The 21,432-nt window shown below is 39.7% G+C and overlaps 1 protein-coding gene across 1 annotated transcript in view; it reads left to right on the top strand.

Annotated features, from left to right (window-relative positions):
* Positions 1–20,818: 20,818 nt before the first annotated feature.
* Positions 20,819–21,432, top strand: part of LOC135470719 (receptor-type tyrosine-protein phosphatase alpha-like) — a 54,218-nt gene continuing 53,604 nt past the window's right edge. Inside the window, exon 1 of the mRNA XM_064749755.1 lies at positions 20,819–20,956. Within this exon, the coding sequence (XP_064605825.1) occupies positions 20,819–20,956 (138 nt within the window). The remainder of the gene's footprint in view (positions 20,957–21,432) is intronic.

Genomic DNA, 21,432 nt, shown 5'->3' with positions numbered 1-21,432 from the left:
ATAATGTAAATAAAGTTCTATTTTTCATTCGACTTAACGAATTCCACAACCTGATTCGACTAATCGCATCATGTCAACGCGGCTTTACACGCACTTACTCCAGCCTCGGTATTCTTCCAATCATTTTGATCATTTAAAGACTCCACTCATTTATTTTTGTTTTGATCTTCAGACCCATATTCGCTTTGTAAACAGTGGCGGATGTCTGAAGGAAGTGATCTTGTGTGAAACTTCGTCCCGGTCGCCGATGGACATACTGTACGACTTTAAAGCTCGGCATTCACAAGAGTTTATAGTTTTAGGCGCGGCGTTAAACAACAATCAAATAAATAACATATATACACGAGAGCTTAAGAGCCAAAAACTCAAGCGCCCAGTTGTCGTGCTCGGTCCTAATTAAGCCCTAGTGTATGAGAAACAACGACGCGGCTCCACTGGAATTCCAGTCATACGGATTATACTAGTATGCCAGTTTAATCAACTCACCCACAGAACGGTTATACCAATTATTGATACCAATGTATATATTACGACTGGCTAGGGTGTCATACTTGTGACATTGCATTTAAGTGAGATGGCATTATTAACGTGTCTGGGGCCTCGGTGGTCGAGTGGTTATAGCGTACCAGATCGGCGTAATGACTCATTGACAATGTCCCTGTGAGTTCAAGTCTTCCTAGACGGGGATTAGAAAAAACACGCTAACAATTCGCGCGATGAAATAAATTCTCATGCCACGTCTTACCTACATACCACATCTTACCTACATACCACGTCATGATACCGTGACCAGGTCCTTGGCCCGGAGCTGGGGCCGTTCATGGCTGCTCGAAGGACACACAGCTGTTTTCTTACGAAATGTTTTTTAAAATGCGGGCATTGACGTTATGGAGTGGCCATGGAAGATCACCGTACCTCAATCCCATCAAACGCGTACAAGATTCTCTAGGAAAATGTCTTCATGCCTAAAGACGTTAACCCGAGAATGTTCAACAGCCGGTCCCCGATCAAGAGGAATAACATAATCTTAATATGTACGTACAAGGTTTTAGGATATCCTATGGACCAGTAGCGAACCAACTCACGTGTCTTACAATCCTTGCCGGTATAACCAGGCATGCATCTCGCTTGCCTTGGTACAGCCGGACAGTGCCCAGATGTAGTGCTACAGGCGAGTGTTCTATTTGCACAGGACCCACAATTCTGACTACAGTCTTGCCCGAACCGTCCCAGCTGACATTCTGTAAGAAAACGCACCGAATCTACATGAAGTCAATGATTTCGTTAAAGAACATAATACACAGGTTTTGAGATCCAACGTTAAGACAACAGAGTGACCACATCTCTGTACGGTAAGATAGGGCCCGTTTTCTCAAAAACAAAAACAAAAAAAAAGTATATTGTGTGGGTAGTTTTTATTTAAACTCAACTTAGAGACAAGCAAGTAGTCGTACCACGCCGCGAAGCGGTGACGTTATTCTGCACTGGGATGTCTGGACAATGATCCCCAAAGTTTACACTGTGCAAAACATGACTGGCCGAGACATTAAGTGAGACATCGCCGTCTACACATGGCTCTCTTGTGTGGAACCAAGACCCTATTATCACGCGCAAGCGTATGTTTAGAATAAAAATAATGCAAAGTGTCTAAATTTTGGGCAGGTATGAGTATTGTTAATGAAAGTTTGAAATTCTTGGCGAGTGGACACAAGGTATCAGGTAGTGATGAGGCTGCGAGTGACGTCAGTTTGGCGTTGCTGGGCATCTCTCCCAACATTGTCGCTTGTGAAAAACTAATAGAGGCCTGGGGCCGTGTACAGAGGATTATCATTTTCATAAACTCGTGGTGACTTCATAACTCGTCAAACAGTTAACAAAATGTTCTTTTATACGTGAAATATTAATGCGTGAAATCTTCAAGAAATATTCTAAATATTCAATGAGCAATCTCATATGAAAACATAATCTACACGTGTAACGGTTGTAATATAGTACGTACCAATGGTACACGCCTCCCCAGAATACCCTGCAGCACATCTCGGTGACCCAGCTGGACATTCAAGCAGTAACCACAGTCTTGGCGACAGTTTTCTCCCCATCGGCCAGTCACACATTCTGACGGAAAACAGATTGTTAATAATTTTAAAAAAATTCAGGATGCCATGAATATTTTAAGAGAATAAGCATATCAAAAGGAAGCAGGATAGCTTACATGTTTGGTGCCTTATAGTAAACATAATAAGTGCTGACTAATTCCCCTACAGGGTGGGAATTAATTAACCCTAATTCCGGATAAGGTGTGGATGAATTCAACCCTAATATTGTATAGGGCGGGAGTTAATTCAACCCTGATTCTGTATAGGGTGGTTAATTATTCCGTCCTAATTTCCATATAATGTGGGAAATAATTCAACTCTTATTCCGGATATAGGGATGAAATTAATTTCCGGATGGGTAGAAATGAATACCTGATTTTCCCAACCGCTTCTTTTTCGCCTCATTTAACATGTACGAACAGGCACATGTAGGCCTTTGACTCTTTTTAACCATGCAGGTAGAATATCCCCCCCCCCCCTCGACACACACAAACTTTAAAGGGAAAGAACTGTGTCTGGAAATACAATTATTCATTTCTGTAAAATGGCCGCCAAATCATGTGAGCAAATTTGTCCTTTATTTTCATGATACTGCGCCTAGGCATACCCCAAAATATAGCAAAGTTTTATTAAAATGTTATGGAATTTACTATCACTATTTGCGGCAACAAAATTTCACTAAATTCCATGCAGTGTTACATATGCTGAATCGTTAAAAAAGCTTGTTTAAAGTTTTATTGGCGATTACATGAAAACCAGAGTTGTTCTTGAGGTCAAGGAAGTCTCAGAAATATTTTTGTTCGCAACAATTGTGCAGTTTTGACAGTTGACTTTCTTTTTGCGATATTTTCGATGGCCAGTCCAAGGATAATTTAGACACGGAAAAGATTTTTGTGAAGAAGTTGTGATTGTCACCCAGCTAGAGTCACGCGTGTCAAGTTTGAAGTCAATCGATTAGGTGGTTCTGGAGAAAAAGATTCTTGATAGGCTTTCATATAAATCCAGTACGGCGACACCTTTTGGAAATGCACTATTTCAGACCAAAGGCAAGCACCATGTAAAGTTTCAGCAGATTTGATCTGGCGGTTTTCTCTGTGGTCGGCCCACAATACCAGTATTAAGGTTTATAATCCTGGTAGTAGCAATAGGGATTCTGACACAGGACCGATCCACTAATAACACACCATCTATATGATGGAGTGAGTGTAAGGGAGGTAAGTTCATTTTAACCCTAGTAGTGTTACCTCAGTTCAGCTAGGTAGAAGGTTAATGTACTGACTGAAAACGCAGGTACATGTATTTATCACCTTGACATCTTAGACCCATTGGGACACATCGGCCACAAGCTGAGGGTGTCACACATTCCTTTTCGCAGAGCTCACCGTACCAGCCCTCAGAGCAAACTAAGAAAAGAAAGACACGTATTCAAACTTACCTGAAGTGGAAATTAATTAATGTATAATATATTGACAATATATATATGTAGGTTTAAGACTTAAATACGAGTACACCCCTAAATGTAAAATCAACCCTATATGTAGAATCAAAGGTAAAAATAAAACCATAATCCGCAGTGGTAAAAATTCACATTAATCTTAAAGGTAAACGTAAAACGATTAAGATAATATTTGACCCTAGGGTAAAGCCATTGCCAAAGGAAAAAGATTAACGGTAAATATATGCAAATCTTATTTAATTGTTACCGTAAATTTATAACTTTGTGCTTTCTATTAATGTAATGTAAGGTCATCTGGAGTAATGGCCTGTACGGTCGTCTGGAGTAATAGCCTGTTAATGTCATCTGGGGTAATAGCCTGTAATGTCATCTGGAGTAATAGCCTGTAAGGTCACCTGGAGTAATAGCCTGTAAGGTCACCTGGAGTAATAGCCTGTAATGTCATCTAATATCATCTGGAGTAAGAGCCTGTAATGTCATCTGTGGTAATAGTCAGTGATGAAAAGATTACAATTTCATTCTTTACTTGATAAAATTGTTTCTAGTCGAAAAACGAAAATTCGAATGTGTTATTCAAGATCTTACAGTTGATGTTTGACTGTAGTAATGATTTGCCATAATGGAGAAAAATAATAATGACTTTAAGTGCTGACTAAAACTAATTTCGCAAGAATTGTTTCTTATTGCGGAAATATAGGCAAGGCTTTCAAGACTTTCTTCAAAATGTTGACTTGCCGAGAATAAAAAGTTGAAAAAAAATCATCATCTGTTGATTTATTTTGCTCTGCAATGTTTACGGTTAATGATTTTATATTCGTAGGATAAAGGACTTTATATGTTTATTAGTAATTAAATTGGCATTTTTTATCGTTAGGGTGGCGTTTTAGTGTAGGTTCTTCATTTTGGGTTAAGTTTACATATAGGAACTGTACTTCAGCTATATGCCTGCAATGTATGATTTTGTTGTTGAAGATATATTTATTTATTTATTTGATTGGTGTTTCACGCTGTACTCAAGAATATTTCACCTATACGACGGCGGCCAGCATTATGGTGGGAGAGTTGAAGATACAGCAAAATACCGTAAAAATTCATGATTGGTATTAAAGGAAAAGACCTCTAGCTATCAAAGTAGCCACCAGACCACTTAAACTATTTTTCAATGAATTTTTTTAGATTTTTGAGAAAAAGAATTAAAGACGTTCAATCATTTGAATTCTAAGGTGGGCTTTATGGACCATACTATCAGAGTTTAGGAACTCTGAAGTCAGAGGAAGTTTTTCTCATTCTAATTACGACACTGAATGTTGGAATAACTCTTTTCACCCAAGAGTAAAACCTTACTAAAATGATGTTCCCCAAAATTCCTTTATTCAGATGAACATCAGAAAAAAAGGTGATGTGACGTCAGAGTTCCTAAATACCGCCAGTATGGCTCTTAAAGCCCATCATAATTTTCAAATATTTGAATACCTTTAAAAAGTCATAAAAAATCTGAACAAATAAATGAAAGTATTTTTACGCCTAGTTTTTAGTTGTCCGTATGTGAAATCTTACGTCACACTTTAGCTTTCTTTTACCTCAACGGTTTATGTAATTCACACTATAGACTTACTGGGGAACAGAAATTTCTAAAACATATCAATCTCGGTGTAAATATAATCACGAAATAAGCAAAGTATTAGGCATTTTGGATATTTAGTGACAAATGGTAAGAGCTCTTCAGAGGTGGCAAGCTCTTCATTCAAATGATCTGTATAATCGGGTGCCATGCACTTAAAAAAAGCAACTGCCATGTCATATGAACTGCATCCGTGATTAGACAAGAACCAGTACAATTATTTGATTTTTTTTTTCAAAATCGTTCTACACTTCAATACCGTTCACAGGAAAAGAGTAGTTACAAGGCGACACCACCATATATTATTTATAATATGGAGAGTTCCACGAGTGAAGGACAACGGAGCGACAGAATGATGGCTGCAATGGGCTTTCATAATTTCGGCTTACTTTGCAGGACCACCATTCTATGGGTGAAATATTCTTGAGTATACTACATTAGCACCAATCAAGTAAGGATGTCATATAGTTCGTGTTATTTTTGGATTGTTCTAAAGGCCTCAGATGTCTTTTGTAGCCCTAAGAAGGGATTTGTAGCTTTTTTCCTCTCATAGAAAAACATTTCTAGTTCTGTTAACAAACATTTAACATTAAATCTTTTTAATCTGATGTTGCAACCAAACTAACCAAACAATCGCACTTCGCAAAGTGTCAGTGCTGTTGATGACCTTGCTGGTAAACTTATCCGGACCGTGTTTCCTCTTCTCGGGTTGCCGTCGTTACATGTACCGTTGATGATGTCACCAGGACCGTAGTTACTGGTTGTCGTGTCTGTATAGCAAGTACTGTAGCCTTGGTTGTTGGTCCCTACACTCAAAGTAAAGCCGTTTATTCGTGCGCCACCTAGCAAACAAAGACAGAACAACTTCATATGCTACGAAGTAATATCGCGAAAACATGGAAACTATGTCAATAACCAAACCTAAAGATCGTTAAAGCTCTGTGTAAAGATATCAAAGAAGGTTAAGAAAGTATAAACAATAACATCTTTCAAGTTGTCAGGTTAAAGTAAATTGGAAGTATTTGAATTTGATATATTGTACAACGGCCACGCTATATATATATGAGTGTAATAAAATGAATTGAAAGAGATATAAGAAATTACTCGATATAAACTGCAAAACAAAATACACACAAGACAACATGGAGATGCACTAGACTAATAAGACATTTGGGAAAGCCAGTAAACTAAGGTTGATTTGCTACCAACACATGCTTGAAACCCTGATTTGGCCGTCTGCAAAGACCGTGTCAGTGCCATAATTATGTATATATGTCTCTAACCGTGTCATTGCTATAACATGTACATCTGTACCTGCTGTGTCACTGCTCTAACAGGTACATCTGTGACCACCGTTTCATTGCGATGAAATGTACATCTTGGACCACTGTGTCATTTCTACACCATGTACACCTGTACCCGCTGTGTCACTTCTATAACAGGTACATCTGTGACCACCGTGTCATTGTGATAACATGTACATCTGCGACCACTGTGTCACCGCTATAACAGGTACAACTGTGACCACCGTGTCATTGCTATAACAGGTACATCTGTGACCGCTGTGTCATTGCTATATAAAAGGTACATCTGTGACCACCGTGGCATTGCGATAACATGTACATCTGGGACCACTGTGTCACTTCTATAACAGGTACAACTGTGACCACCGTGTCATTGCTGCAACAGGTACATCTGTGACCGCTTTGTCACCGCTATAACAGGTAAATCTGTGACCACCGTGTCATTGCAATAACATGCACTGTGTCAGTGTATACAACATCAAGTTAGCTGACCGGTCGAACAATCACTATATGTTCCCAGTCGGTCTAGACTTGATCATCATAACTTTAGACTCTTTACAACATGTACAATGCATGTTACTCACGTACTTGGTGGTAAGACTTTTCAAGCCCTATTTCTGTACAGGTAAGATTCTTTAAATTTGTAGTCCATAAGTTCAATTTAAAATCTTCTTTTTAAAATGCTGTAGCAGAAGAAGAAATTCACGATGACAGTAAAAAAATTACATTGGATATGTTGTCTTTATTTGTGAACCCGATCATCTACAGGCAGTATTGTGCTATTTAAATATTAGCATTATGGAGCATCTTCATTGTAGCGATTTATTAGAGAAAACAAGATGACCATGTAAAAGGATGTCATTGTCAGCGAATGTACTAGAGCCCTTCCTACATGAAGGACACTGATAGTAACTATGGATATTGGGGGGCCCGTGGCCGAGGGGTTAGCACGCCAGTGTGTCGAAATGACCGTCGATATGAGTTCAAGTCCTGATCATGCTGGCTTCCTCTCCGGTCGTATGTGGGAAGGTCTGCCAGCAGCCTGAGGATGGTCGTGGGTTTCCCCTGGGTTCTGTCCGGTTTCCTTCCAGCATAATGCCGGCCGCCGTTGTATAACTGAAATATTCTCGAGTGCGATGTAAACACCAATCAAATAAATAAATAAATAAATAAATATCATTGGATATTGGGCCACACCAGATGAAAGAATTTAGACAACAGAATACAATTAGTTACATGGTTACTCAGTGATAGGATACACAAGTATATGGTCTCAATAATCCTCATATTTGGCAAAGCGTCATGGTTACACTGAGTAACCATGTAACAAATTTATCTTGCAAAGACCCAACAATTCAGTGCACAAGACCGATTATGGGTAATTCGCTTCAGGGATGTGACCATTATATTCGAAGGGGAGATAACCTACTCAGCACACACTTTTGACGTCGTCTGCAGGGTGCGAAAATACATATGTACCCACGTAACCGTTGTCAATGAAAAGCAGTGTATTTTGTCTGATGCGGGATACTGTGACTTACATGCACGGCCTGGTATGTTAGCACAATAGCCTATCCTGTTGTAAATCTGGAACCTGTAAATGTTGTAAGATCTGTTGAGGAATACGCTCCACCAGTTTTCAGAGTTAGATTTGGTGTGAGTACATGTTGTACTTTCCACGTCATGCCCCAAGATGTCGTCCACAGCAACGCTTGACTTGTACCGGGGCGCAGCCGACAAGTCGGACGACTGCTTTGTCAGCTGGTTGAGTGCAACATTATCTGTGAAAATAAAGCAAGGAAACAATGACCGTTTTTAGAAACCCGGGTGAATTTGTCTTCTGGATATGTCCTGAAATTTTGATTTAATATAACAACGTAACATTCTCAGCGTGATTTAGAACACGATATAAACTTATGAGCCCCTATTGTTTGATTTATTTATGTATTTGATATACTAGAATATTTCACTTACACAACAACGGCCAACATTATGGTGGGAGGAAAATGGGAAGAGACCTTCCCACGTAGGCTTACTCCATTGTTTGAATGGATAAGACTGATGCACGAAACTTGCTTTTAAAGGAACAAATAAAATCCGTACCGTCTTATACACAGTATATGAGTGTATTACATGAGAGTAAAAGAAGGCATATTTCAAAGTGCACACACAATTATGAACTAGAAGTACATCAACCCCAAAGACAACAACCTTCCACTCAGCAGTTTCCCATATAGGCGTCTTGGTTGCTAAAGGACACATGAATAGTTGCTATAAAATACGCTCATAACATCAGCGGCGATACCTCAACATGCTTCATTTCGGTATAGCCCGTGATAAACATATAGGCTCACTCTCCGTTATGGAAGTAATTGCGGGAATTCCCCGCGATATGAAATTTACAACCTGCGTCATCGAATGTAACGTGAACTACACACACCGGCTGCTGTGCAAAGGATGAGTGACATCTATTACCATGTTCCCCATCATCCAAGCGGCTGGAAACCAATTGGCAGCAAGTTTATGCTTTTGTATTTTGACAAGACTGACTAGTAGGAATACTATGAAAACGTTATAGTCTTCCAATATTTTGGACGAACAGGTTAATCGGCTGTTGGTGCTGTTGTTGAAATCTTGACAGAGTCTTCAGCGATGCTAGCGCTTTAAAGTACAGTTAAATTGTCACTTCTTGTCGGCACACACTTAAGCCTATCTTTGTTCAATGCCACCATATTCGCGAAACCAGCTTTCGTTCTTGGTTGCACTGACGTGGCATTAAACCACAATCATTCATTCTTAGTTGTATTGACGTGGCATGAAGCCATAATCATTCATTCTTGGTTATATTGACGTTACATTAAGCTATAATCATCCATTCTTGGTTGTATTCTGCTTCTATCCACTTCAGTAGTGGTTACTATCATTAAGGTACAGATGAAATGTACACCAAATATTTCATTGTCACTGTTCTGGGTTGGGAAAAGAAATCTGTTACGTTCTTGTTATTAGTATGAAATCAGATAAGTGAATGAAGTTGAGTTTTAATCAGCTGATCAAATTACAACAGCACCGTCGTCTCTCTTTTCCATCCCCTATGTTTGGTAAATGTGAGATTGTGACTTCTAATATTACTCGATATAAGGTTTTCGCTTCGTATTCTTTTTCTTGTAGTTCGTTTCTTACCAAGACACCGTCCTGCATAAACACAACAGTTTGATGCCACACAATTCGTTCAAGGCATTGTGTGTTTTCTTAGTCTGCTTTAGTAGCTTCTAAAATTTAAACCATCAATCATTACGAAGTTAATAGCCATTAGGTATGTGCGTTTATATCCCATTCCCTTTTATACGTTATTTGAATCATCTCAAATTTTGTCTAAAGCTAGTTTTGCTCTGTTAAAATGAAAGACAGCACCCGACAATTGTTTTTGTCCTCTGAAGGAATACCATTCAAAGTATCTTAAACCGGTATTAAATACTTTTGTAGACTTTTTTTCATCCTATTGAAAGTTTAGTGAAACTTCGTCTTGACACACCTTCACTCTAGCTCTCTAACGTCTAAGGTATTTTGCTTACAGTAGTCTAAGCGGTTGCCTGTAACAGATTAAAGTTGTGGACCTCGGCGATGAAGGCCCAATTGAGAAATATTGTTTTCTCGGAATCTGTACATACATGAAGAATATTTCTTCCACTGCTTCAACTGTTGATACAGTAGGCCTACTAAATCATTTCTGACTCTGTTTGAATAGTCTAGTTGCAGATGCAAGGCTTGTGTATTCCTGGTTCAGGTCGTAGCCTCCCGAGGAGTTATACTGATTTTGAACTCAATAAAATGTTTATAAACGATGAGAGCAGTGCTGACCTAGTTATCGCGGACGGTAGAGAATGCACATCAACTTGAACGGGACGTTTCAGTAATTTTACTGTATAGTAAAAACACAAAACAAAAAACACATGCCTTGTAAGCGAGAAAGACAAAGGAGCAAAATTTAAATTCTTCAGTTGTAAGAAATTCGGGGAAAAAACTATATCATAAGATTTTTAATTAATTTTAAGCGTGGTTCGGTGAGATACCGTCTTCTCTTTAACTGCTGACTAAACGCCAAAATGAAGGACAAAAATTTATTTGTGGAGATGAATGCTGCTTTGGTCAATATGGTACGATACTGTCTGATATAATTTGTGATACCATCATTGAATATTATTACACGGCTTGTAAATCAACTGTAAATGATAAAGACCTGCCCCACAACACTTTGTGAAATGGCCCTCCCGTTTACGCGTAACTAAATCGTTGTAAACGATCTCCAAATGATGTATAACGATCCAGTGTTGTGCTGTCATATGTCACTCCATTGAGTGAATGAGTGAATGAGTGTAGTCACAGATTAGGCCCTGCATTCTGTTTGCAACGTCTTTGATCGTATAATGATCCAGTATTGTGCTGTCATATGTCACTCCATTGAGTGAATGAGTGAATGAGTGTAGTCACAGATTAGGCCCTGCATTCTGTTTGCAACGTCTTTGATCGTATAATGATCCAGTATTGTGCTGTCATATGTCACTCCATTGAGTGAATGAGTGAATGAGTGTAGTCACAGATTAGGCCCTGCATTCTGTTTGCAACGTCTTTGATCGTATAATGATCCAGTATTGTGCTATCATATGTCACTCCATTGAGTGAATGAGTGTAGTCACAGATTAGGCCCTGCATTCTGTTTGCAACGTCTTTGATCGTATAATGATCCAGTATTGTGCTATCATATGTCACTCCATTGAGTGAATGAGTGAATGAGTGTAGTCACAGATTAGGCCCTGCATTCTGTTTGCAACGTCTTTGATCGTATAAAATTCTTAAAAGGGCCGCCTCGACTGACACCAGCCATTTGTGCAGTATTCCCATTTTGTTTATGTATGTTATTCGGTGAATCTCATTAAAAAGATAAAGTACGATGCTCTTTGGAAAGTTTGAGCATCCTGCTTTCGATTGAAATATGTTTTAGCCAGGTCTTGCCCTTTCAGTGGTAACAAGCTGATAAACATCTCTTGTCACAGTATGATCACGGGCACAAGCTCATGTCAGAATTCAAGCTCCTTTTGTTTACAGTACATAATGATATTTATTATAACTAGTCAAGTTTTACTTCATGGTGGTGTTTTCTTTTTCTTGAAAAGACTTTGAAAAAGGGTGAAACAAATTTTTAGCAAGATAATGACAAAACTATAAACCACTATGCCTTAGATATTCTTACTCTTTGATCTCACACCGCAAATATACATTGTTCCAAAATATTTAGAAACTTCGAATGTATGTGACCACTTGTTATATTCACAATGGAAGTTTCTGAGACAGGGTAATTTATGACGTACATTGATATTACGAGTACATACTATACTCGGTGTTTGAAACTGGGCAGTATAGTGTAAACCATACAGAGTGTGTTGATACATAGGCCTATTAATGGATATTTAACATGGCCGATGAGGTATTGACATCCCTCTTCGTTGTTGTGTGGCCTTGTTGAATGGAGAGACTATACAAGACATTGCAAATTGTTCCATTTCATGGTACTGAATTGTCTATAAATTTTGCTATTTGTTTTGTGACCATCTAAATGTACATGGTATTTGGTGAATATGAAGAAAAGTGATAAGTTCATAAATGCAACATGCATTTAAGGGGAAATGGTTACTGATTTCTCGTATATCATTTTCATGAGTAATTCGAGAAAGTCAATAAAAGTTAAAGAATAATAACGACTAACAACTCATCTACTTATCTGAACCAATCTAAAGCAAGTCTATAGTAGGTTGAGTATATATCGTGAAGGACGGTGGACTCATTATATCTGGGGATTCACCTTGTTAATAACAAGTTAGAATGCCTGAAAGAGCTTAAAAAAAAGTAAAGAGATAAAACGGCAATCGTTGCATGTGATTCCTTAGTTCCGTATTCAGCGTTGATTCGCTGAAATGCGCCCAATTGAAAGCTGATTTATTCACAAAAGCAAGGATACAGCATGTGATGCATTAATTTTTACAGACAGGGAAGTTTAGATTGTAACCACAGCTTTATCTCTCAATGCCATTCCACGAAATGGGGTGGAGAAAGCTAGAAGACATAAGGGCATTGCCCAGGGCGGGTTCACTGCTTATACAAACCAGATTACACGTGCGATCGCGGTTTTCTATAGGCAGATTTTATACTCGTCAACGTGACAAACAGTAACCATTTCCCCTTAACAGAATGTTTTCTGTAGAAACCGGTAACTTTCATTAATCATATCGCCAATGTTAAAATTTCACTTTTTTACAAGTGTATGGACCAAAACAGGCACGCATGCAAGCGATGCTCCACGAAATGTAGGTGAGACTTTCGGGCCCACTTGTTTCCTGGCGTTCATGTAAGATTTCTTGTCACGTGTATGTAGAAATTCACCACGTAAACGTGCCATTTTTTAAAAAAATTCTCTGTATTATGAGTGGCGTGTGCATGACATTTTGATATGCTCGAGATAACGAGATGGCGAGTGAGCGCCGTCGGCTTCCATATTTTCCTCTACCTACATACTTTATCACTGACGTGTAAGTGAAATTTTTTTTTTTAAACATCTATAATTTTTATTTTTTTAATTGACTTTAGCTAGATGTTATTTTATCACCACAAACTCCAGTCAAACATGCTTGTTCCAGGTCACTCGTTAACTGGTTTGCTGGAATTTAAGTTGTAGTCAGCCAAAACGCATTTTTACCCATATCCCAATCTGATGAAGGTCTTAGATGCATGCGTTCATCCATCGACGAGAGTTTTCTCTCGAAAGAAGGCTCAGACATTTGCGAAGATAGTGATGTCAGTAGTACGCTTTACGTATATAGCCATGTCAGTAGGGGAGTTTCGAGTTAAAAGTATTTTATCGCTAGAGGTAAACGATATTTATTTTATTCATTTGATTGTTTTTTTAACGCGGAAGTCAAGAATGTTTACCTATTGGGATGGGAGGAAACCGGACAGAGCTCGGAGGAAACTTTTTACCTTTAACGACAAAAGAGTTCGAATTCAAAACTACCCTATATCGGGGCTTAATTAAGATGGTCTGACAAGGACTGTATCCGAGATAGCAAAGCTTTTAAGTCTGTCTAAACATTCTACACTGGGTAGCTCAACGACATGTGGCAGGCAAAAACTGCCAGAAGGCTTATAAATGGTGATATTTCAGAGACGTGTGAAGCGCTCAGTTGGGCGCAAACTGACGCCAGATTTTAGCCATTCATTTACGCATTCCAAACCAACAGCGCTGTTTGATTAATTTAACTTGGCTATAGAAACCTAAGGATACGTGAAACAAAAACACACGTAGTATGGTTTTAAGGGTACGGTAATGAGCAAGATATCCTTATTTGATACATATTTCCGACAACGCCCGGAATTCGCCGGAAATGACGTCATCGATGAACTTACCGGGAACAACTGACCAGTTTACAGCGATTGTTCGGGCTCTTTCCCCAACATGCATGGATGTCAAGACTGCAGACTACTTAATTTCCGAACTGAGCGCAAGGCCTTCAGAAAAACTGTACATTAAGGCAAATTTTATGCCCCAAGAAGAAAAGTGAGGAGCTTTTTCGTCCCTTTCTGTGTTAAAATCAAGTGCACACAGAAAACATTTTGTTGTCGAAAATGGAATTTTCACATCTCGTGGTCAAATAATCTTTGGATCAAGTTTTCCAAACTCGCTAATTCTTGTTGTGGTTACCCGCACTACGAGTAAATCTCGAGTATTTCTTGTTGCCGAGAACAAGAGATCTCCTTTTCTATAACATCCTCAATTGCATATTAAGTAATCAATTTCAAACGTTTTATGTACACATTTTTAACTACTCACGTCTCTGACATCTCGGCCCGTCCCAGGACGGAATACAGTTGGTGTGACAGCCTGACTGTGGGTCACAGGTCCCGGCACAGTTACAGTTATACTGGCATCCTTCTCCAAACCGACAGGTTTTTCCATCAGCTGAAAAAGGAGTTTGACGTATAAAACCAGTCTCAAAGTCACTAAAGGGCCGCCGTCGTACAAGTGAAATATTTTTCAGCACGGCGTAAAACACCAATCAAGACAATAAATAAATAAATTATTGCACTAAACATCTGAAAACTCGGAATATGAGTAGCCCAAACTCACAATCGCTGTGACATCCCGTAAATAGTCGATATCGCCTTCCCCGCCCCCCACCCCTACCCTCCGCGGTCAAGTCCATTGTTAAGTGAATACCCCATGTTAAATTACAGAAATTTGACGATGTTAAAAATAGGGTGTCATAAATATGACCATGTTAAAAGATAAGATGTAAAGATTTGGAACATGTTAAGATAGGACAAAAGTGTGACCGAACGATCAACCGACATATCATCAGACAGACGGAGATAAATATATAGCGGCTTGTCGCAAATAAAGAGATTCAAAGAACACATCCACATAATACAAACCAATGAAAGCTAGGAAACAAAGCCCTTCGACAAACACGACTACTCCTTGCATCGTGGAACGCTTTCTAACACAAGTATGGTCACTGTCGCAAGGACCCATTTACGGTAAGTGGAGATAATTTCATGGCCTCTCTGAATTTGTTTTGTTGAATTCATTAACTTGTAACCTACCCAAGGGCTTTTCTTGAAATTCATTTCTCAATATCTAAACAAGGACGGATGTTAGGCATGTATTTGACCTCGTTTATGTCATTGCAATGAGCCTATGAAAAATAATCTGATTCTGAACCAGTCATGCGTGAAGGGAGCAAACTAACGTCGATTTACGAAAAAAAAGAAAAGAACAGGCTCTTGCTGATATGTTTTTTTATTACATATTTGTAATACTGCTTCACTGGAGCGTAGGTCAAATACCCATGTCTTGCACTGACACCCCAATCCAGTCATAGTATATACTACAAAGTATCAAGATTTTGGAGTTTTTTACGTGAGCCCACTTGTGACTTATAGCCGTGTTTCATGCTAGGACTGTGAACACAGCGCATTCTGATCAAAATTTGGCCAACAATGTCCTACCAGTTGACACTGTACAGAAAACACGCTTCATTTCTGCTGCGGAGATTTTCGGTCAGAATGAAGAATTGCCATGTAATCTGTGATTAAGATTTTATACTTTGCTTCTTCTGAGGACATTTGCAGTCAGAATATCATCCGTGTCTCCTCATCCGTGAAATATTCACGAGCCCGGCGTTACACATCAATAAAAGATAGTGAAAAAAAAAGTACAAAAAAAGAAAACCACTTAAAGAAGCATTTGAGAGGGGCTTAGGTTTAGATGTATGAGTAGAAGAAAACTGCCGCCCTATGTCGTGTACCTGACGACCTCCTGGCGTTAAGCCGTAGTCCAAAAGAAACCCCACAAAAAACAAAACAACAACTGAACAGGATCACGCCCGAGGTCTGTCTTCTGAGAAACCCGGCGTTTTAGGTCACGAAGCTATAGTGATGGTCCCCTGGTGATGAATATCAAATGTCCTTGTTTTTGTTTGGAGATACATGGTAAACAAATAATTTTCGCAGATTTCACACTGTACGCAGACAGAGGCCTCAGGGGAATTTAGCATAATCATATATCCCATTTGCGTACTTCTTCATCCCCAGGAAGTGTATAACATTCCAAGAGGCCATGGAGTGATTGAGTGAGTGAATGATTGGGGTTTAACGTTGTACTTGACAATTTTTTAGTCGTATCACGACGACGGAGTCCTTAGAGTGCACGTACGTGTAGTGCGCCCTTGTTACAGGACGGATTTCCACCACCCTTTTATCTAGCGCTTTCACTGAGGCGACCTACCAAAGGCAAGCAAGTCGCCCCGCCCTAGTCATTATACTGATACGGGTCATCCGTTCGTTGCACTTCCCCTTAATGCTGAAAGCCAAGCGAGGAAGCTAAAACTTCCTGTTTTAAGTCTTAGATGTGATCTCACCCAGAATTGACCCTGTATCTCCCACCCTCGAAGCGAACGCTGGCTCATCGGGGGCAGGTGATGCTGTTTGAAAACTAACCAATTGCTAACCCATCCACTGGAAAGTTATCTATGTATGATATTGACGTATTGACCAGTATCACGAAGAGATGTTAAGTACATGTATAATGGTGCTGAGTTGGCTTGTTCCACTAGGTTATATTTATTTATTTTATTTGATTGGTGCTTTACGTCGTACCGGTACTCAAGAATATTTCACTTATACGACGGCGGCCAGCATTACGGCGGGAGGGAGCGTGGCAGAACATGGGGGAACACTAGGTTACAGTATGAAACCATATGTGTGTTAAGACATTCCTTTTAGAGGACGACGGCAGGATTTTTTATGAGTGAACAAAGAAACCAGTAATAGTCTCTTATGCACTGTTAGTGTAATCTCATAAATAGCGGTGCTGTCTTGGCTGGCTCAGCACTAAAGTATATGTGTATTAGGGTATTCTGCGTTTCGGTTAACTGTTGGCGACTCCGACAACGCTTTGAGCTTTATCTGGAGCGAAAAAAAGAAAACATCGATTTTATTGCATGGCGTCGGGGATGCTGGTCTTGAACTGTACAACACTTTCACATTCGCCGACGCTGAAAACGCCATGAAGTTTAAGCCAGTACTCTGTACATTCGATAAGTATTGTACTGGACGGAAGAAACGACCTAAATGAAACCATAGATCAGTATATCACCCGTCTCCGCACACTCAGCAAATCGTGTGAATTTGGGGATTTAACAGACTCTGCGATCAAAGACGGACTAATCAAAGGAATACCTGATAACACCGCCCGTGAACGACCCTAGCGAGATCAGGGGAATATCTGATAACACCGTCTGTGAACGACCCTGTCGTGGTCAGGGAATTTGATTGGTGTTTTACGCCGTACTCAAGAATATATTACTTATACGACGGCGGCCAGCATTATGGTGGGTGGAAACTGGGCAGAGTCCGTGGGAAACCCACGACCATCTGCAGGTTGCTGTCAGACCTTCTCATGTACGGCCGGAGAGGAAGCCAGCGTGAGCTGGACTTGAACTCACAGCGACCGCATTGGTGAGAGACTCCTGGGTCATTACGCTGTGCTAGCGTGCTAACCAACTGAGCCACGGAGGCCCCGAGATCAGGGGAATACCTGATAACATCGCCCATGAACGACCCTGGCGAGATCAGGGAATACCTGGTAACATCGTCCGTGAACGGTCCTGGCCACATCAAGGGAATTCCTGATAACACTGTCCCTGAACGACCCTGTAGAGACCCAGATTTGACACTCGAAAAAGCTGTTCAGAAAGAATTATTCCACCAAAGATAAGGAGGTATTAGGCCTTGTGATGGCTGTACAGAATTTCGAAGTGTATTTGACCAGCTGTTCTGGTAATGCCACTGTGTACACTGATCACAGCCCGTTGGTGTTCTTAGAGAAGTTTGAGAACAAAAATCAGAGATTATTGCCATGGTGACTGACCTTACAGCCTTATGCTTTGCAAATTGCACATATTGCCGGTAAGGATAGAATTGTGACTGGCATGCTATCGAGAGCTTGACTAACACTTGTGTATATACATATATATTCCTTATAACATCATTTTGTCATTATTGTATATATGCGTTATATTTAGTGATTGTAAAGATCATTGTACTTATGTACAGTTATGTTTTCTTTGGGAGGAGGGAAGTGTTACGAACCCCCCTAAACATTGTATTATATTTTGTTTTCTTTTTTCATTGTCTAACTTACATTTTCCCCTTTTATTTTCGTTATTGCCTGCACTGTAATTCAGTCGAGCGTTCTCGATGCTTCAGTGTTTATGAGTTTAGTGTCATTGTACATAGGGTGTACATTCGGAAAATACATATCAGTGTTGTAAACATGTTTACGATCAAATCATCCAGAATTTTCTTTTACGTTAGTCTTGAGCACGCAGTTATGCACCATTCAATTAAATACATATATAACAAATGTAACTTTCAGCCTCATACTTCCGCTGCACATGACATGTTAACTTTATTGACAGATACAGAATCACATGTGCTCACAACGGGGATTCACATATGATTTCGCTATATTTTCCAAACCTTACTTAATACCATAGCCTATCCATTCTAATTCATGATAACGCTTTAATGGGAGACGGAGTATATCCTTCCCCACACCAAAGTATGTGCCCAAAGAAAGCAAAAAGAAACGACAAAGGCCCTAACTATTCCTCGAAGTACAACCTGTTCTAAACATTTACTTCGTTACATGTAGTTCACTGTACATTGAAGAATGCTTGAGAGACTGTGGCAGACATACGGATTCTAAACTTGCTAAAATACGACACAACTGATCATATTATAAAGTTTATGCTTTACATATGATGACCAACGTTAATCAAAACTACAGTCTGAGAGCACGTAAGACCACATGAAAGTTTCAGTAAAGATCAATTTCTGGTTAACGTTGATCTTCATTCATTAAGTTAAAACCAAAGTGAGTCGCTTTAACGAAAACTTGGCGTTCTTTTTAACGCGAGTGGATTTTTGGTGGGTTATTGCTAAGCAGCCATCTTTTTCATGGCCATATAACTTTCATGGGTGCTTTGAACAAGTTTTATACTTCTGATTTTAGTATTTACAGAGTGGTGCCGGGATTTTGAAATTTGCACTTTCAACCAGGAAGTTACATTACCATGGTAACAAAAATTCAGTGCAGTGAATCGCTTACGTTCTGTTTTGTTATGCAACCACCATCCCGTATAATGCGAAATTCTGTAAGACAAGCTTTATCAAGAGGCAAACAATGTTCTTTTCGCAAATATATGTGTAGGTATTATATGAATGTATGCATGCTTGTCGTTTAACGCCGTATTTAACAATTTGTCAGTCAAATGATGACGAGGAATCATTAGGTACGTGTACATATATTGTGTCTTCTTGTGGCAGGGCGTGTCCATGCTACCAAAGAGCTGCCGCCACTAATGTATTATGCCGAATACACCAGATGTGGCACCCCACCCAGTCACATTATACTGACACACCGGGTTGTAGCTAACATATACAGAGAGGTGATCAATAAGGCGATCAATATAGAAAACCCTATAAATACCTCTACGATACTCTTTCATTTTCGCTTTACCGACTCATGCTTTGAAATGTTCATATATGAGACACTTATACCTTACCTATTTAGACATTCACGACGCGCTGCTTGGGTCACCAATATGGATACCAGGATGCATGTACTTTCACTTTTGCTTTGCTTTAAAATGAATGGGACTTTGATGACTCACATCTTTAGACTCAATGGAAATATTGACACCAATATGGATACCAGGATGCATGTACTTTCACTTTTGCTTTGCTTTAAAATGAATGGGACTTTGATGACTCACATCTTTAGACTCAATGGAAATATTGACAGATGAAGCCGGCTATCTTGCACATTGTAACACCGGGCGATAAAGTGAAGATCATTACAGCCTAGTGCAGCACGTTGTAAGGTAAGTTAAGTTGTATGGAACAAGGATTTGCATTTTACCCTATAGTTTAATCTACTACTTCAAAGTTATATACCAGGTTGGTCATATACACGGACTCCGTGCCCTCATGGTTATGGTGCTAACCCAGGGAAACGACACTGGCGTCTGTCACCAATTCTATCGCTGTGAGCTCAAATTCAGCTCATACTAGCTTCTTCTCCGCTCGTGCATGCACGTGTAACCTGCGGATCTTGATTGGTTATCCCCGTGGTTTAATCGGTGGTTTAATCGTTTGACACCGCTATTTGTCGTGTAACTCGCTCTACCCTGTTCCATTCTACCCCAAAATGAATTCACACAAGAAGTAATTTGTGGGTGGGTAGATGGGTGGGTAGATAGGTGGTTGATAGCAGCGCCTCATCCTCCAATCCAATACTTAACGTGGGAATTAAGCTCGATAGCAAAATCTGATATGCGGTATAATTCTTGTTTTCGAACATCTCTATCTTGATGAGTATGGATGTAATTTTTCATTTTCTTCCCCGAAATCTTAGTGTTGAACATGAAACACTAAAACATGACGCCTATCGTCATGGCGTAAATACAGTTAGGTAAAATGTTGTAAATTGCAATTTATTAGAAATCCAAAAGGAATGGTGTGTTATCATCACATTTATTTAACAAACAATCTTATGACACCGGAACAAGGTCTCTGTATGCTTAATTTACCATCAGAATCCCGGCTGACGCGGGAAGAACAAAAATACATTTCACGATATCTGAGGGTTAAAAAGCTAAATATATATATATATACTGATATGTTACATCAGACGCCGGAGCAGTAGAAAGCCCTGTTCGCAAACATGAGTGAGAACACCCGACATTCTGCGCCCAGCCTGTCAGGATCATCTGGTTCAAAATCTGCTGAAAGCACGGAAGTTCAAGAAGCTACGTTTGAAGGTATATATTCTACCAGCTTACGCTGGTCCCACTGGTCAACCGTATGTATATGGCAAGGAAGCTGCAATTTTGGGGCCTCGCTAACCGTGATGAATCATGTGTGCAAACATTCGTCATAATGGCTGTTCAACCCAGCTAGTGTAGTTCGGTAATCCTAAACTGGGTGTAAGTCGAGCAGCCATACACATGCATGTTCTGTGGGACAGTCATATTATCTGGCAATGGTTGGTGTAGCGTGGGTCGGGAAAAGCAAATTTTCAGGTGACGACTGTTTTGCTGGCACTTACTTAACCTCAGTTAGGTGACTACATGATCCGTATCTATATGGGTGACTCTATGAGGCGTACTGGCATGTAGAGGACTTCTAGATCCAGGCTTATCGTCGACTTCATTAGACGAACTAAGGTGGCTGCACATGTATGATCCGTGTTTACATGACTCTACACTCCATGCATGTAGATTTAAAATAAACCGAGAGTTTGGTAAAGGCTGCTATATACATTCATCTGTTATGTGT

The sequence above is a fragment of the Liolophura sinensis genome, chromosome 7 (assembly GCF_032854445.1).
Source record: "Liolophura sinensis isolate JHLJ2023 chromosome 7, CUHK_Ljap_v2, whole genome shotgun sequence".
Classification (NCBI taxonomy): domain Eukaryota; kingdom Metazoa; phylum Mollusca; class Polyplacophora; order Chitonida; family Chitonidae; genus Liolophura; species Liolophura sinensis.
Note: the sequence above shows the minus strand (reverse complement) of the source record. Positions and strands in the feature narration are given on the sequence as shown.